The sequence below is a fragment of the Nicotiana tomentosiformis genome, chromosome 8 (assembly GCF_000390325.3).
Source record: "Nicotiana tomentosiformis chromosome 8, ASM39032v3, whole genome shotgun sequence".
Classification (NCBI taxonomy): domain Eukaryota; kingdom Viridiplantae; phylum Streptophyta; class Magnoliopsida; order Solanales; family Solanaceae; genus Nicotiana; species Nicotiana tomentosiformis.
Genome location: NC_090819.1, coordinates 122,869,244 through 122,885,556, shown reverse-complemented (window position 1 = coordinate 122,885,556; position 16,313 = coordinate 122,869,244). Strand labels below are relative to the sequence as shown.

The window sequence follows — 16,313 nt, the reverse complement described above, 5'->3', positions numbered from 1 at the left end:
TCATGATTTTACTTGCGTATCATACCTCAGTTTTCCTTGATATTTGTTAATACACTATGTTATCTTTGTTTGGGATGATCTTTGTGATTTCTGAGAGCCCGAGAAACTAAAGAGGTTGAGGGCTGAGTAAGGCTGAGGGCTTGTCGGTGAGGTAAGGATACTATGGCACGTAAGTTGTCCGTGCAGGATATTATAGCACGTGAGTTATCCGTGCAACACGTGAGTTGTCCGTGCGGATTATGGCGCTTGGGCTGTAGGACCACCTCCGAAGTCTATACACCCCCAGTGAGCGCGGGTACCCATTGAGTGTGAGTGCTGAGGGCTGAGAGCCGAGTGGTTGAGCTGTTGTGACGAGTTGAGTATATGTTGCCTGAGAGGCTGTACTTGTTTTTCATTTGTTATTGCACTTAGTTGCTATCTGTCATTGATGTGAAATTCTCTGAAAGATTTTATATCCGGATTACATGAACTTGAACTGTATAAAACTGATTTGACTTAAACTTTTGGAATTGAAAGCATGTCTATTCTCTGCTGGAATTACTGAAAATGAACTGCAACTGTGTAGCTCGTCATTATCTTCAGTTCTTTATTTATTATTGTTACTTGCTGAGTTTGTTGTACTAATACTATACCCTGCACTTCGTGTGCAGATCCAGGTATTCCCGGACATAGCGGGTGTTAATTCTCTCGCACAATTAATTTTTCGAAGATTCAGAGGTAACTGCTATGTTTCGCAGACCTTGTCTCTCTTTTCCTATCTCCTTGTTACTGTATTTGGCCTCAGATTATCATAGACCATATTTTTCAAACTTGTATTCATATTAGATGCTCATGTACTCAGTGACACCAGGTTTTGGGCAGTGTTCGTATCAGTATTTGTGAGATTTTGTATTGTATTTAAATATTGTATTTTCAAACTTAAAGAGAAATTGTGGTTTATGGAGATTATCGGTTTGTCTAGTATTGAGATAGGCATCATCACGACAGGTTGAGATTTTGGGTCGTGACAATATCAGAAAACAGAGAGAATATAGTTGTTATGCAACCCAGAAAATCTTTTTGGTTGGTAAGAGATGAGCCTCTAAATCAAGCTTAAACCAAAAAAAAATAAAATGAAAGAAATAATAGAAAGAGCTGCTTGACGGTACTAAGCCAAGCGAATTGAATATAAAGAGAATAATTAGTAGAGATAATTGCAGATATTGTCCTCTAATTTTGACTTCATAATACTAACCTTGTGATTTTCAATATTACAGTTACCTTAATTATTTTGATGTTTTTATAATAATTAATTTAACTTATTTACTACTAATACAAAATAGTTATGATCTTATCAATTTGTCATTTCTAATATTTAACTCATTTTATTAGTAATTAATTAGTTTGAAATAAAAAATATTAAATCAAAACTTAAATTTATTTAGTTAAATAAATTTAAATCCTAAATTTTTTACAAAATTGTGTCGAATAATATCAACGTTATTATGGAGTCAAAAATCTTCAATTGGGATAATTTACTCATTAAGATGCTTCATGTAAAATCACACATCACGAGTTTGAGCCTTAGTCGTTCAGTTACAAAAATAAAATAAATAGAATAATAACTATTAAACTTTCTGAGACGCTTTAAACATTGGAGTGATTATTTTGTTTTACATACTTAACCAACTCCAATTTTCTAATTTCATTATTTTAACATAAAAAACACACCATCAAATGTTATGGCGAAAAAATAAAGGTCTTGTTTCAAAGACTTTAAAATGAAAATTTGTTAATCTGGCTTCAAAGCGAATACCGATATCTTTATAGAAATAATATATTTATCTATCTATCTATCTATCTATTTATCTATCTATATTATTATAAAAGTACGAATGTTCCACGCTAAATGTTGAACGACAAAAATATCTTCAAAAAGTTGATTGACCTTTATATCCTTCAACATACAATTATATATTAGATAAAACTGTAACTTAAAACTTGAATTAATATTAATTCGCACCGAATTCTAATCACAATCAAATTTAGTCGGACCTAAAAGTAAAATTTTGAAACGATCATATGATTTGGAGTTGGATAAAAAATAAGAATCATAGAAGAACACTTATTCTATTAAAACTAATTATTTAATATTTATAAGCCAATTGTCGGTCTTGTTGAAGAGAAAATATGGATATCGGCTCTCTCTCTGTCATACTCTCAAAGGCTCGTATGATGCAATTATTGTAGTCGTGCGCATTTCTGGATTTTTATTTGGTGTCCAAACTTGCTCTTTTGAAACGGGTATATATTCATGTATTTGGGTAGAGAAATTATTATACATTCAAAGTTGTATATAAAGTAGAGTTCAAAATTTTACAATTTTTTCTTATATAGAATTTTTGGCTTAAAAGTCTAATATAGAATCATCCACGACCGTTGATATAATAAATATAAATATATGTTTAAGTTTTTTGAGAAAAAATTATATAATGCGACATCTTTTTTGTTCACAAAACTCCTAAATTTACGGTGTCTTCCGATTTGGTGTTAGATTTTTATTTGGACTCCAAAATGACTTAATCTTTGTTCTGAGCTAAACCTAAACAAATATAAACAATTCACAAATAAAGACAACCAAACCTAAAATCATTTTGGATAACAGAGATGGGAACTAGCAACACTAAGGCGGACAGTAAAAGATGTAAGGAGATGTTAAGAGGAAACTATTTTCTACATGGAGAATTCTACTTTCAAAATGGATATTAATATCGAAAGAGTTTTGTTCATGATAGAGTTAGCCAAAGAGTCATAAGGAAATATACACCCGAAATATCGTCTATGAAGAAATACTCGATAAGATACAACCACATTCCATATTTCTATAATATAGGTACATATGTATATTGTCTAACTTAACTAAATTGATTATATTCACATATTTAATTGACTAAACATCTACGTGCAAAGTACGTACAAAGAGACTAGTACTACGTTAAAAACACGAATACCCTTAGCGAAATGTCGTTCGCCTTTTTTATCCTTTTAAAATAGAATTCACATTAGACAAAATAGTCATTTCAATTGAATAACTAAAATTTTGGTTATTAAATATTTTCTTATTGAATTTTTTAAGATGTCTTAATATATCTAAAACTTTTGAAGTTTACTATAATTATACAACTTTGACTTTTTCTACACCTTTCTACCCCAATTTAATACTAATAGTTAGGAATTTGTATTCAACTTTAATTCCTACAAAATTGCGTAAGAAGGAAAATATATCTATTTTTGTTATGAAAAATTTCCTTGAAATTTTTGCTGCTTATCAAGAAAGAAAAAATGGCCTTTGGAAACTTTCTCTTCCTTTCTGATAACCAAAAGATAGCAAAACAATATTATATTGTTAATTGATCCTTTGGAATATGTTCACTAACCTTTTTTCTTTTATGTCAAAGTATCAAAACAATTATTTTACGAAAAAACAAATATCCTAAACGTAAATATAAATTATCTTTTCAAGAAGGGATGAAACTATCCAAAGTGTTTTGTAATTCCTAATTTAAACAAAAAAACATATACTAAGTGTAATTATAATTTTATCTATATGAAATGTACTTGCGAAAAGTAAAAAAAGTCCATCTACGAGTTACAAGGAAAAATAGGATATTCCTAAATTCTTCACATAAATAAAATAAAAGTAAAAAATGCATTCCTAAAATTCATACATAAATAAATGAGAAAAATATGTTTTTTTTTTAAAATTTTCTTTCTTGATATATATGGGTTTGAGGGAGAGATTGATAGGGCAAACCCATGTGGATAAATGAAAAGTCAAAGAAAAATAAATAAAGATAAGAAAGAAAGAGACATAAAGAAAGAAGGGTCAGAAAACTTGGGCGGTCACAATATGAAAGAAAGAATTCGGTGCGCAGTTTGCAGTACCGTCATGTCGCGTATTCACATTCGCTAAAACTTTATTTCAGCAAACGTTCAACCTATAAGTAGGCATCCTCTTCTTCAGTTGTAATCATCCCCTCAACTTCTTCTTTCTGTTCAATTAATAAAGAGTTATTCTTTGTGTGGCCCTGGAGTAAGCAAAAATTATTGAACCACGTAAATCTTGTTTTGTCTTGTGCAATTTATTACTTTTCTCTTTAAATATATTTTTTTCTTTCTATTAGCATGACATACTTCCCAACTAGACTCACCCATTGGTTAAGAGAAATTATTATCTTCCACTTTATAGAAAAGTCATTTTAGTCTATAAGAACTAGTAAATGGCTAGATTCGCGCGCACTATAATTGGTCCAAAAGGATAGAAATGCATTGAGAAATTATTTTGATTTCTGTTGAATTAATGTTTAGCTTAATTACCTTGAAATGAACAAAATAATTTCACCTTGTTGTACTCCAGAATGGTCAAAATAGTTGTTACAATTTAACCTATAGATACAGACGCACTCTTTTGAGAAGACACTAAAACATTCCTGTTTCTTTCTCATCTATTGGGTTTTAACTATCCATTTCTGATGTTTTCGTTCCTAGTTTATACTGAAAACGCTTGAATAATCCTTGAGGGAATTTGTTTCCGCTGGCGAAATATCCTTAAAACATTGTCATTAACACCCCCAACAACCTTCACTCACTATCGGGAGACTGTCCGACAACATGCGTTGAGCGTCTAATTCAAAATAATAACTACGAGTGCTTTAAAAATATTATTTGACACATTACCTCACTGTAGAAAAAAAAATACTTTATTAAAAAGGAAGTTCTAGCTACTCTTGTTATGGGAATTGTTTTCGGGAACACTAATCTTTATCAAACAAAACCTTAGGAGTCTTTTCTTAACCCTTTCTTACTTACATTTTGAATTTTAAAGATGTTATGTATTTACTTTGAATACAATCTAATTTCTTAAAAAGTGTCAAATTCGTTTTAATTTTATGTAAGAAATGAACCATCCTTACTTTTATTTATAAAATTATATTTATCGTTAATTTATCGCCAAAACTAAGAATATTATAATTCATATAATTATTTATGGATAGAATACACGCTTTACGCGTGTACCCTATAATAATAAATATAAAACTTTTGATATAAACATTATTAAATTATGTACACTTAAAATGCAGTTGTTAAGCGTCATTCCCAAGGTATTTTTAATATTTTTATTTTGAGTTAAAGAGTATAACAATCATGAACATTGGATAATATGAATTTGATCGTATTATTATTTAAAATATATATTTATATTTTTGATACATAAATTTTATAGAAAGCGTATTTGAATAAAGAGTAATGGACATCTATGCTATATTAAAAGACGGAGATCCTCATCGAAATATTATTAGTCTTTTTTAACCTTTAAAAATAAATTTTACATTAGACAAAATTATAATTTAGTTATTTTTCTAATATTTAGTACTTTAAAATCAACTAAAATTTTTATTATTAAATATTTTCTTATTTAAATTATATAAGAAGTCATAATATTTAGAACTTTAACATAAATATATATGGGAGAAATAAGAGTCATAATATTTAGAACGTTTTCTTTTCCTTATATTTGCTTTTATATGAAAAATGTTTGAACTTATAGGCTATAGCTCTAAGGGGAAGATTCTATATACAGTTTGTCACTATTAAAAAAGAGACGCATGTACTTAATTAAATACATATTTTTAAAAATTATTAAATATAATTTTTAGATATTATACAAAAAAATCGATAAAGAGAAAAAATGTTGTTTGAGTAAGAAAAAATACATATTTTCTATATCATTATAAAGCATAAAAGCACGAACCCCTAAAGCAAAAATAAATATTTTTTTTAACTTTTTGTTCAAAAACTCAAATACATTATTTAATAATAATTATGTAATTATTAAAAATTATATATTTATTGATATAGTTTAAAAAAAACACCGAAAACTTAAAAGTTTCTTTCCTATAAATACCCCTCTTCTTTCTCCTTATTTATTCCTGTTGTCCCCTCTTCACTTCTTCAGTTTTAGAGCTATTTTAAGCCAACACTCAAAAACCTTCCATCCCCAAAGCTCTAAACACACCAAAAACGGAACAGAGAATTGTTTCATTTTTCTCACTGCATTTTACTTGTGTATACTAAAGGGACAAATGTCAGCTTGCAAAGACCAAGATCCTCGTATCCATGCTATACAATCTCGAATTCGTGTTGTACCTGACTTCCCAAAACCAGGTCTTTTCTCTGTTTTTTTTTTCTCTTTTCTTTAATGTATAAAAAAGGGTCTAAATAGAGCAGCGTGGATATCGAAAATTCATATAAACGACCCCGACTTGTTTAGGATTAAGTAACAGGTGTCTTTGTTGTTGCACAAGTAAAGTTTTAATTTTTTTTTGTTATTAACGTTGTGTGTTAAATTTTTTTTTTTTTTTTTTTGGAGCTAAAGAATGGGGTTGAAATTGTACAGGGATAATGTTCCAAGACATTACTACTCTATTACTGGATCCAAAAGCTTTCAAAGACACTATTGATTTATTCGTGGAGCGTTACAAATCCAAAAACATCTCAGTTGTTGCTGGTATGCACTCCCCGCATTCTTAGCTGCAAATTGCGAAAAAAAAGGATTATTAAAGTAGGGAAAAAAATACCCATCCTTTTCATTTAATTATATGCATTGCTTGTGGTCCCCATTTTAACTCAAGAAATTGTAATGCATGTATTAATGTGTATATGTATTATTGTCTTTTGCAAAGTTTTCATTTTTAGCTATTCTTTTTTGTGTTTGAGGGTGGAGGGTGGTGGATATACAGTGTTGTGGGGGCCTATGGAATACTTTTAATGGGCAATGTGGGAGTTACTGTTTAGTAATATTTTCTATTTGAAATCATTTGTTTTTGAGTTTTAACAATGGAAGCTAGCTAGTGGCTGTGTTATTGATGACTTTGTGTGAAGAACGAATATGGATAGTTTAGAGCGTCCCCCTTTTGATTTTGAGGTTGGGGGTGGGGTGGCCTAGATGGTGGTGAGATTGTTGGTAATGGATAATAAAATTGGTGAAAAAGACAAAAGCCTAGTAATTTAAGTGGAAACGGGTAAAGGGGTGGGCCGATAATCCGCCGTGTTTCAAACCGTGCACTAGCTGCTACTAGCTAGTGCACTGGCTCTCGACGATTTCTGGATTATCAAAAAAAAAAACAAGCATAGGTGAAATAAGGGTGTGGACCCAGTAGCTGTGGTGTTCCCAATTTCCTTTTCGCCCCCTTTTATGTTGTACAGTGATATTCACTCGTAGTTGAAACTGATATTGAGCCTTAGTTTGTCTTTCCTCCATCCCTATCGATGGATGAGGCAATAACACTTTCTCTTTTATGTGCTATTATCATGGCATTAGGGTCTTTTTGATGGATGATGATGATTAATTATTGCTTGGCGGAATGTTTACTGAGTACAGAGTCCAGTACCATGAGTAGGTTCTTTGTCCTTTTCACTGTGATTGGTATATGATGTATAATGGTTCTTTTGAGCTACATCCTGATTTCTGAGACTTCATAAACTTTATAAATATGGAAATAAGTAGTGTGCTTCTTGTTCATAACTTTCCCTTTTCGTATGTTTCCGGCCCAACTTGTCCTATACTTGTATTAAAAAATGATTTTTTATTAATATCGAATGAATGATTATGAGACTCTGAGGTGGTGTCAGAGTTGATGGACAAGTTAATAGGTTGCTGGCTGGTGATCAAAATGTGAGGAAATTCACCAAATATGATGGATTTGTTTAAATAGTATATCCAAGGTAGGTTGGAGGTATTTCTTTTATGTCTAGACAATTTAGTCAGTCAATTTACCTTTAGTTTTGTTATGTGTATACCCTAATTATAGCATCCTGTTACCATATGAGAGATGTCTATCATTACAACATCTTTCTGTGCCTTTTCTTGGTCTTGAGATATAATCATTTTTGAGATAAATTTACTTTATTAGATAATTTATGAGTACCTGGTGATTTAGTGATTTTTATCAACCATTGGCTGCAAATTGTATCCCACCACTTGTGTAGCAGGCTTTTACGTAAAGCCATGTCAATTTGTTCCTGGCATTTTTAAGTCAGCGCAAATTGTGTCTAGGTTGTTGTAGTCCAAAGTGATGATCCAATGTCTGGGCAACGATATTTATTTCTATTCATTACTCATCTAGTTTGGAATCCTAACTGCTCTGGCTTCTTGTTGGTTCTACCTGCCATTTTCCCCCGTCATGTGGATGTTGTGGAATTTTATTTGTATTATAAAACGAAGAAAGGGTGATGCCTGGCATTTGATTTTTCTGCATTTGCTGCTTTTTCTCGCCACCACGTGTACTAGGACTCTCTTCTAAACCTCATTCTTCTTCTTTCCCTATGGTTGAGAGGATAAAAAGAAACTTAAGAGATAGGAACAAGTTAGCGTATGGTCAGCAGGAGTTGTATGTGGATACAAGTAGTAGACTGTAACTGCAGTTTGTAAATACTGCCGGCGTTCTTATCAGAGCAATATAGTGCCTTGGGTAAAGAAGAGAAGAAGGACAATGGGAGATGGAGTATGATTAAAGTGGGGACAATAAGCAGAAATCATGCATCTGAACATTATATAATTGCAGGTAGGTTAGTTTAAAGCGCATTGCATAGAAAATGTTGTTGTTTCCAAAAAGACTAGGAAGGTGAATAGGTGATTTTGAAGGAAAAGATCTCAAGGCATTAGGTACATAAAGGCTTTACCTTAATGTTCTATGGACATGAAGAGTCCTGCGACTTGGTTATCAGAGAAAAAAAATGAAGAGTCCTGCGACTTATATGTGCTCCCCTATTGCGGTTGCTGTGATTCAACTTCATATCTTTGCAAGTACTAGCTGTGAATTCCAACTTTTATCCTGGGACGAGGATAGAGAACTTAAAGGGTGGGCTTGTCATGTCAAAAAGCAACTTTAGTGGCTTGATCCTCATTTTTTAAGAGAGTCTGGCCGATAAGGTCCTGATGTTATCTTATATCCTTTAACTCTATCCTTCATGTGGGAAAAGCAAAACCAGATTTGGAGATTGGTAACGATTAGCAAGGGTCATATGACTGCTTCATGACCTTTTATACTTCTTAATAGTAAAGGTTTGTTTGTAGTTTATTCTCAACTTGCTTACTATGCTTGTTAAGATGTTATAGAGATGATTGTTGTTAGTAATCTTGTGTTCGAAATCAGAAAATCAGAGGGAAAAAGAAAGTTAGTTCAATAAACAAATCGTAAAATAATTCTGAGCGTCCCCCTTAAGGAATTTAATCCCCTCACTGTTGCCCAAGGTTATGGATTACTTACTCCCATGATAGAACGGAAAAACTATTCTGTAATACTGGCAATCAAAATTACAAAACTTCAGTGAACTCAACAAACGGAGCAAATCACACTTTGACTCTTTATTTATTTGGAAAAACAATGCAACAATGTAGAAAAGAGGGGAGAAGTTTTCAGATTTTTCATCTTTTAAAATGAGGCCAATCCTCTAAATTTATAGAGAATAAAAGGGTGAGACGAAGAGATGCAATCCAAAGGCGCCTCTTCCATTTCCCATTCACACCCATTCACGAAATCTAACAATTGTGACTATCGGTCATGGTTTAATTGCTTTTGGGTTTTGTCATATTCTTGATTTTTGGTTGCCTCCTTTGCTTGAAAACTTCTAATTCTCAATCTGAATCATTTCTTTTAATATGTTGTTTTATCTTGGGTGGCCTAATGCTATAGCCCTTTGTCATGTAGCATTTCCCATCCTATTATATACAATCCTGGAGTAGTGAGTAACTTGCAAACATTTATTCTTTATCATCTTTTAGCTGACTTGGTTTCAACTTTATTGTTTCAATATCTCTAGGAATAGAGGCTCGAGGATTTATATTTGGTCCACCAATTGCTTTGGCAATAGGAGCAAAATTTGTCCCTTTGAGAAAACCAAATAAATTGCCAGGTATTTTTTCGTCCTGGGACAACCTTCTTTGGATCATAACATGTTTTTGTTGCGTGCACCTTTCTGTTTAAATGAGTAGGCTTCCTGTAATTGGCAAGTTCGTTATTCACGTTGATCGGTACATTATTACGAAACTATAAATGTTAACCTTTGTGTCTACCATGGCTGCTCAACTCAAATGCTACCCACCATATCCTGAAGTTATATTAAAGAACAGGACTATTTTCTGCAAACACATTGATATCTGGTTTTCCTTCCCTGTAAATGTAGTTACTCGACAGATTTCAGAGAATTGGAGTTTTGCTATGGAAGTACTTAAATCCTGATGTTTGATTCAATGATATCCCATTTAGGGGGCAAAAGGAGGAAAATTTCCACTTTTGACTTTGTACAAATTTTAATTTAATCCAGTTACTCGACTTTTTCAGTAAAGGCATGGTCCCCCTGTTCAGTTTCTGCTGTGTTTATTAAGCTTCTCTTTTGATGTACTGTCATAAAGCTATCAAATAGAAATGTTGTAAATAACCCGTCCTTCCTCTCTCTCTCTCTCTCTCTCTCATATATTAAGGATGCTTCTGAAAACTGTGAGGTCATCATGCTTGTCCAGAATAATAGCCTGTTTGGCCAAACTGGAAAAATCAGCTTATTTTGAGAAATGTTTTTTTTCAAAAGTGCTTTTCAAAAAAGTACTTTTAGAGAAAAACAGTTTGTGTTTGACTAATCAATTTGAAAAGCACTTTTGAACAATAATTTGTGTTTGGCCAAGCTTTTCAAAAAGTGCTTTTATGTGTCAAATTACAAACAAGGACATGAAAAGATTTGCTTAATAGTTAATATTATATAAGTAGATAAATAATTATAAATTTTTATTATTAAAGATAATAATTAAGTTTTTTATTTTATTTAAGTAAAATATAAAAATAAAATTGAAAGTACTTTATTCTTTCAAGATAATTTAAATATATCAAAAATCATCCAATAAATATGAAAGTTCATCCCAAAAGACATTTCATATTACTTAATAGTTTAAACTAAGTAAATTATTTTGGTATATATAATATTTTGCAAAGGGTATTTTTGGTAGGAAGAAAAGTCAAAACTGCTTCTGCTTCTGCTTCTGGGGAGAAGTTACTTTTTTCTGCTTCTTCAAAACTGCTTCTGCTTCTAGCCAAAAGCACTTTTTTTTCAAAAAAAAGCTTGGCCAAACACCTCAAATTGAGGAAAAAAGCACCTTTGGCATGCTGAGAAGCTTGGCTAAACTGGCTATAAGTGTCTATCTTTTGAAACCACTAATTATTATCTCAGTTTCTCAATGTTACTGTTGCTTTAAATGACTGCAGGTAAAGTTTTTAAACAAGAGTATGACTTGGAATATGGAAGTGATTGTCTTGAGATGCATATTGGAGCAGTAGAAGCTGGTGAGCGGGCTTTGGTGGTTGATGATCTGATTGCTACTGGTGGCACTCTTCGTGCAGCTATGGATTTGCTTGGTAAACCTTTTTATGATTCTCTTGATGCGGATAGAGACTAACCTTCCATTACATTTTGACACTTCAATGAGTGTGCACAATGGATTACAATTTTTACATATGCTCTGAAATATGTAACTGAGTAATGCAATAGCATCCGAGCAAGATATTGCTAGCTAATAGCAATAGGGTCTACAATGAGCTTCAGCTGCTTAATCTCTAGCTGGGTTGGTGAATGTTTTATTCACCACATGAATCGCCATCGTCAGGCGAACTGTTGTCAGTTCACTAAAAGCAATAAATACTAAAAGGCTGGAAAAACAGTGCAAGTACTTTGTTGGACCCCTTGCAGCTTTGCTTGCTAATTTTCCATTCCTTTTCTCTTATCTTTTATGATATGAACCTGAGGACACATGGATTGAACTTTGAAGTTAACAGTAACGTCCTATGCTAAGATCTGGAATTTGCAGCAACTAATGCCATCATAGCTAGGAGGAGACTAGGTTAACTTTGTGCTTAGTTTTTGTTCTGCATTCCTAAGAGGCAGAGAGCACCAAATTGGTTGATGCTTCATTTCATAGCATGTGTCAGACTGTTGTAGAAGTTTAAATTACTAAAGAGTTTGCCATCATCTTAATACTTCGTATATCAAATTAGGATTGTATTTTCTGTTGGGATTAGCATTGAGGAATAAGTATTTTGACATAGGGAGGTGGCATATAGTATAATAATTTTTCCTGAGCTTCTGCGAAACTACATTTTGACATGCTCAGCTCTGGTTGCTCTTTGATAATGGCTGTTCTGGCGCAAACTGTTGGTAAAGTATGTGTCTATTAACTCAAACCTCATGGACACTGTAAATGGTTCGAGATCATATAATGTGTTTGCCTTCTCATGATAAATACTCTATAGGATTCATATCATCTCATGAATAAATGCTCTATGCCTTGTATTAACAATTTATCATGCTCTATTTGTATGGTTATTAGTCTTTATAACAGATGCAACTTGTTGAATCAAATTGTTGTTTCACAGAGCGTGCTGGCGCAGAAGTGGTTGAATGTGCATGTGTGATTGAAATACCAGATTTAAAGGTGCATCTTATACTCTTTTTGCTATTCTTCTGATCTGCAATGTATGGTTGGTGCTGTAAATAGGAATTGCTTGGTCATCAGATGACAACATGAAATATACAGGAGCAGGAGCATATAATTAGACGTAAATTTCCTTGCCATAAGGGCTTCTCAACGAAGTATCTTGGCAAAGATGAGATTAGAATTACACGTAAACTAACTGCCTGTTTTTCCACATTCCTTGGCAAGTTGGTGAATAGCTAAGTTTTAGTAACAAAACCTACCTTTCTAGTTCTAGTAGAAGTAGCAAAATAACGATAACTTCCTCCGGATGGATGATTCATCGTCTCATCTATTTATACCTGTGAAGCTGGAGAAGAAGCATCTTTTAGTCTTAACATGTGCCTTGTTTTCTGTTCTTCTTTGATACCACTTTCTAGTTGTTGCAGGGTAAGGAGCAATTGAATGGAAAGCCATTGTATGTGCTGGTGGAGTCTCAGTAGTATCAGCGGATGAATAATCCGTATTGGCATGACAAACTGTACATTAGAGGGCGAAATTACTCGTCTGCATATCCTTTTTTTCATTCTTGATTTCTGTGACTAGCGGATTTTGAAAAGGCCTTGTTCATTTAGACATGAGCTAAAGTAAAGAAAAATTATGCACAAAGGAAATTTATCATCTTAAAATCAAACCCTTCCAATTCTTTCAAGTAGAGTCTCTGGTGGATGTGAAACTGATCTTTTATCTTTAACAATCCTTTTTTTTTTTTTTTGTCTTTTTTAAAATATAGGCCATGCAGATATTCTGTATGGTGTAATGGAAAATAATGAATGTTGTGCATTAAGATGTTATCTGTTCACTGTTATCCATTCTGTTCTTCAACACTAAGGTGTTGGAACCTACAAAAATTAGGAAAACATAAACCCAAGGTTTGGTTTGATGGTAAGGGCGTAGCAGGTGATGTGCGGGTTAGGATGCACTAGTGAGAACAAATAGATCTTCCTAAAGAAAGAAAAAAAAGAAAGTAGTAAGTCTAGTCCATTGGAGCAACTAATGTCAGGCCAGGTCAGACTAACCAAGTGTATCATTCTGTCCTTTTAGAGCATGTGGGCCACCAGATAGTATTACATCTTTTTTATAAAATACATGCACCTAATTTAGTGGAGAGACCTGGGTTTACATGCACCATTATTTAGCCTATAGATCCCCTGTGGGCACATCACCGGTTCAAACTCTACCATAGACAAAATGCTGGTATTTAAGTGGAGAAGGACAAAGAAAGGGTCATTATCGGCCGAGTTTCAAACCGTGCGCCCCTAGCCTTTAGAGTATTAACCCAAATAGTTGCTCACGCCTGCTTTGTTTCTGAGCTGCTCATTCTGAATTTGTAACGTATAAAACAAGATCGGAAGGTCATTGCTATGTACACTGCTTTGAGCCAGGGGTTAGAATAAACGTAAACTTTGGATCTCTTTATGCAGTAAGTTAGCATTCTTGCAATTGATAAGTTTTTTAAGAGTGATAAAATAAAACAAAAACTTAAAAGACAAAGTGCAGGTTCGGATTAGGTAATCGTAGAGCCTATTTTTCGCATTTTTGTGTTTGTATACTTTGTCAAGTAAAGACTAGCGCACATTTTCACACTTAAAAGAGGAAGAAACAAAGGCAATTAAAAGTGCAATAAACAATTACACTAGTTTTGTTTTGTACAAACAATTGCATTAGTTATACTTGGAATTTATGACAGTTAGGTTCTTTCCCGAAAATAGAGTAACGAAGAGATGAGGAAGCAGGTCAAAGTAAGAAATAGAGAAAACGACCATTCTCCAGCCAAAGACCAAAGTTGGGCCTTTCGTTTTCTGCCGTCTGGGAGAAATTCAAAAATAGCCAGATTTATAAGTGGTAATTGAAAAATAGTCACAGTTTTAAAAGTAATCAAATTTTAGCCACTTTTTATGTAAAGATAAATCTGAACGAAAACACTGTTCAAAATTCGAAAAATATTCCAGCACAATATACTGGAGTTCCAGTATAATATACTGGTCCAGCATAATATGCTGGAAGTTCATACACAAATGCTTCAATCTCCAATATATTATGCTGGAACTTTTCGCGTGTTGGAGTTCCAGCATAATATACTGGAAGTTCATACAAAGGTGAACCAATCTCCAGTATATTATGCTGGACCGGTTCGTGTTGCAGCAAAATAGTGATTATTTTTCAATGACTTTGCAAACGCTAGCTATTTTTAAATTACCAGTCCGAAAACTGGCTAGCCCGTGTTATTTTTACTCTGTTATGAAGGGCAGAAACAAGAGGAGTCAGATTTTAAGCTTATGTGCTCGGGATATAATTATATTAAGTTATTACAATCTAAATTAATAATTTTATATGCTCAATGGATTTTTATAAAACAAATACATAATTTTCGATTGAACTTATACTCTAGTTCCTCCCCAGAAACAATTGGACAACTACTACAAGAATTGTATCTTATGCTTTAATGGTTTTCGATCGAACCCGTAACCTATACTCTAGCTCCATCCCATAAACAATTGGGCAACTACTACAAGGATAGTATCTTACGCTTTAATGGTTTTCGGTAGAATCTGTAAGCTATACTCTAGCCGCCTCAGAAACAATTGGGTAACTAATACAAAGGTTGTATCTTAAGTCTTAATGTTTGCACCTTCATTTGGTATTCAAACCATCTCGTCCGCAATTATGCACATACTCATGCTCATTGATGATAAGTTGTAATTACGTATTTTAGTCGCTTATTGCACTCTAATTTACTGCACTTTAGTTGAGTTTGAGCTTTAATCGCTAGTGTTTTGTACTAATTAGGTATTTTATGCTTTGTAGGAGTGATTCTGAATTATGTAGATGTTATAGAATAAATTCAAGTGATTTAGAGCTTTGAACTCTGAGTAAAAGCCCAAAGAATTAAGCCGGGATCGTGTTCGGAGATCAACGGATGACAGATTAGAACGAACGAAGAATCAAGCAGGCATATTGCGCACTATCTAGTAAAATGCACATAACGTTTCGACCAGAACTTCATTTGGGCTTCACAATATATGGTTAGAAAGCTAATTCAAAGGGCTACAACATTCATGTTTTACGTTGTTTCAAATTCCTAACAGAACATGGTGAACAGTGCGCGGAAAGTGCGCAGCCGCGTACTGACCGCGCATATGGGGCAGAAAGTGTGAAAAGTGCGTGGCTGCGCACGTCCTGTCCGAAAAAAGTGTCCTTTTTCGCGTAGGAGAAGGTATAATTGTTTGGGCCCGACCCTACTTAGTATATATACATGAAAAATAGTATTTTGAGGATTTAGACACCACTTTAGGGTAAGACAACACCCAAGGAGGCAAGAATACGCTAGGATCAAGGAGGAAGATTTAACCACGAGTTTTTCTCCTTCTTCTTCCTACTTTTCATTGTTGGTTATGACTCTTAGTATTGTAGTCTTACATACTATTATGAGTAACTAATTAATTATCTTGAGTTTTGATGGAACCTCTTGGAGGATGAATTCTTGTTATGTTTTAATATAATTTAACCTTTGAATTTATCTATTTGTCAACTACGTGCTTATTTCAGTTAATTGAATGGTCATCGATTGACTGTGCCTATCTATTATGTGTTTCTTAAGAAAGGATACATATTTAGGTAGTTGTTGAATAACGTCACTCCTAGCGTATGTGAGAAATCAATACAACGGGTTTAAAGGTAGGTTTAGAAATAACAAAGCCTTGACGTGGTCATAGTGAGCGGTTTGATAAAGTCAACTAGAGTAGTTCGAGAGAAT

General features: G+C 33.2%; 1 protein-coding gene across 4 annotated transcripts; it reads left to right on the top strand.

Annotated features, from left to right (window-relative positions):
- Positions 1 to 5,962: 5,962 nt before the first annotated feature.
- LOC104104595 (adenine phosphoribosyltransferase 3) lies at positions 5,963 to 16,021 on the top strand. Of its 4 annotated transcripts, none has more exons than XR_011410603.1 (7): positions 5,963 to 6,204; positions 6,437 to 6,547; positions 9,862 to 9,954; positions 11,295 to 11,444; positions 12,459 to 12,517; positions 12,937 to 13,049; positions 15,365 to 16,021. XR_011410603.1 is itself a non-coding variant. In XM_070182740.1 (6 exons), the coding sequence occupies exons 1-6, from the start codon at positions 6,123 to 6,125 to the stop codon at positions 12,997 to 12,999; spliced, it is 558 nt and encodes a 185-aa protein (XP_070038841.1). In that variant the 5' UTR covers positions 5,963 to 6,122; the 3' UTR covers positions 13,000 to 13,208. The 4 variants fall into 4 exon arrangements, 2 of the variants coding, with proteins under 2 accessions (XP_070038841.1, XP_009611023.1); XR_011410604.1 differs by having other exon boundaries at positions 5,964 to 6,204; positions 12,946 to 13,049; XM_070182740.1 differs by lacking the exon at positions 15,365 to 16,021 and having other exon boundaries at positions 12,937 to 13,208.
- Positions 16,022 to 16,313: the final 292 nt, after the last annotated feature.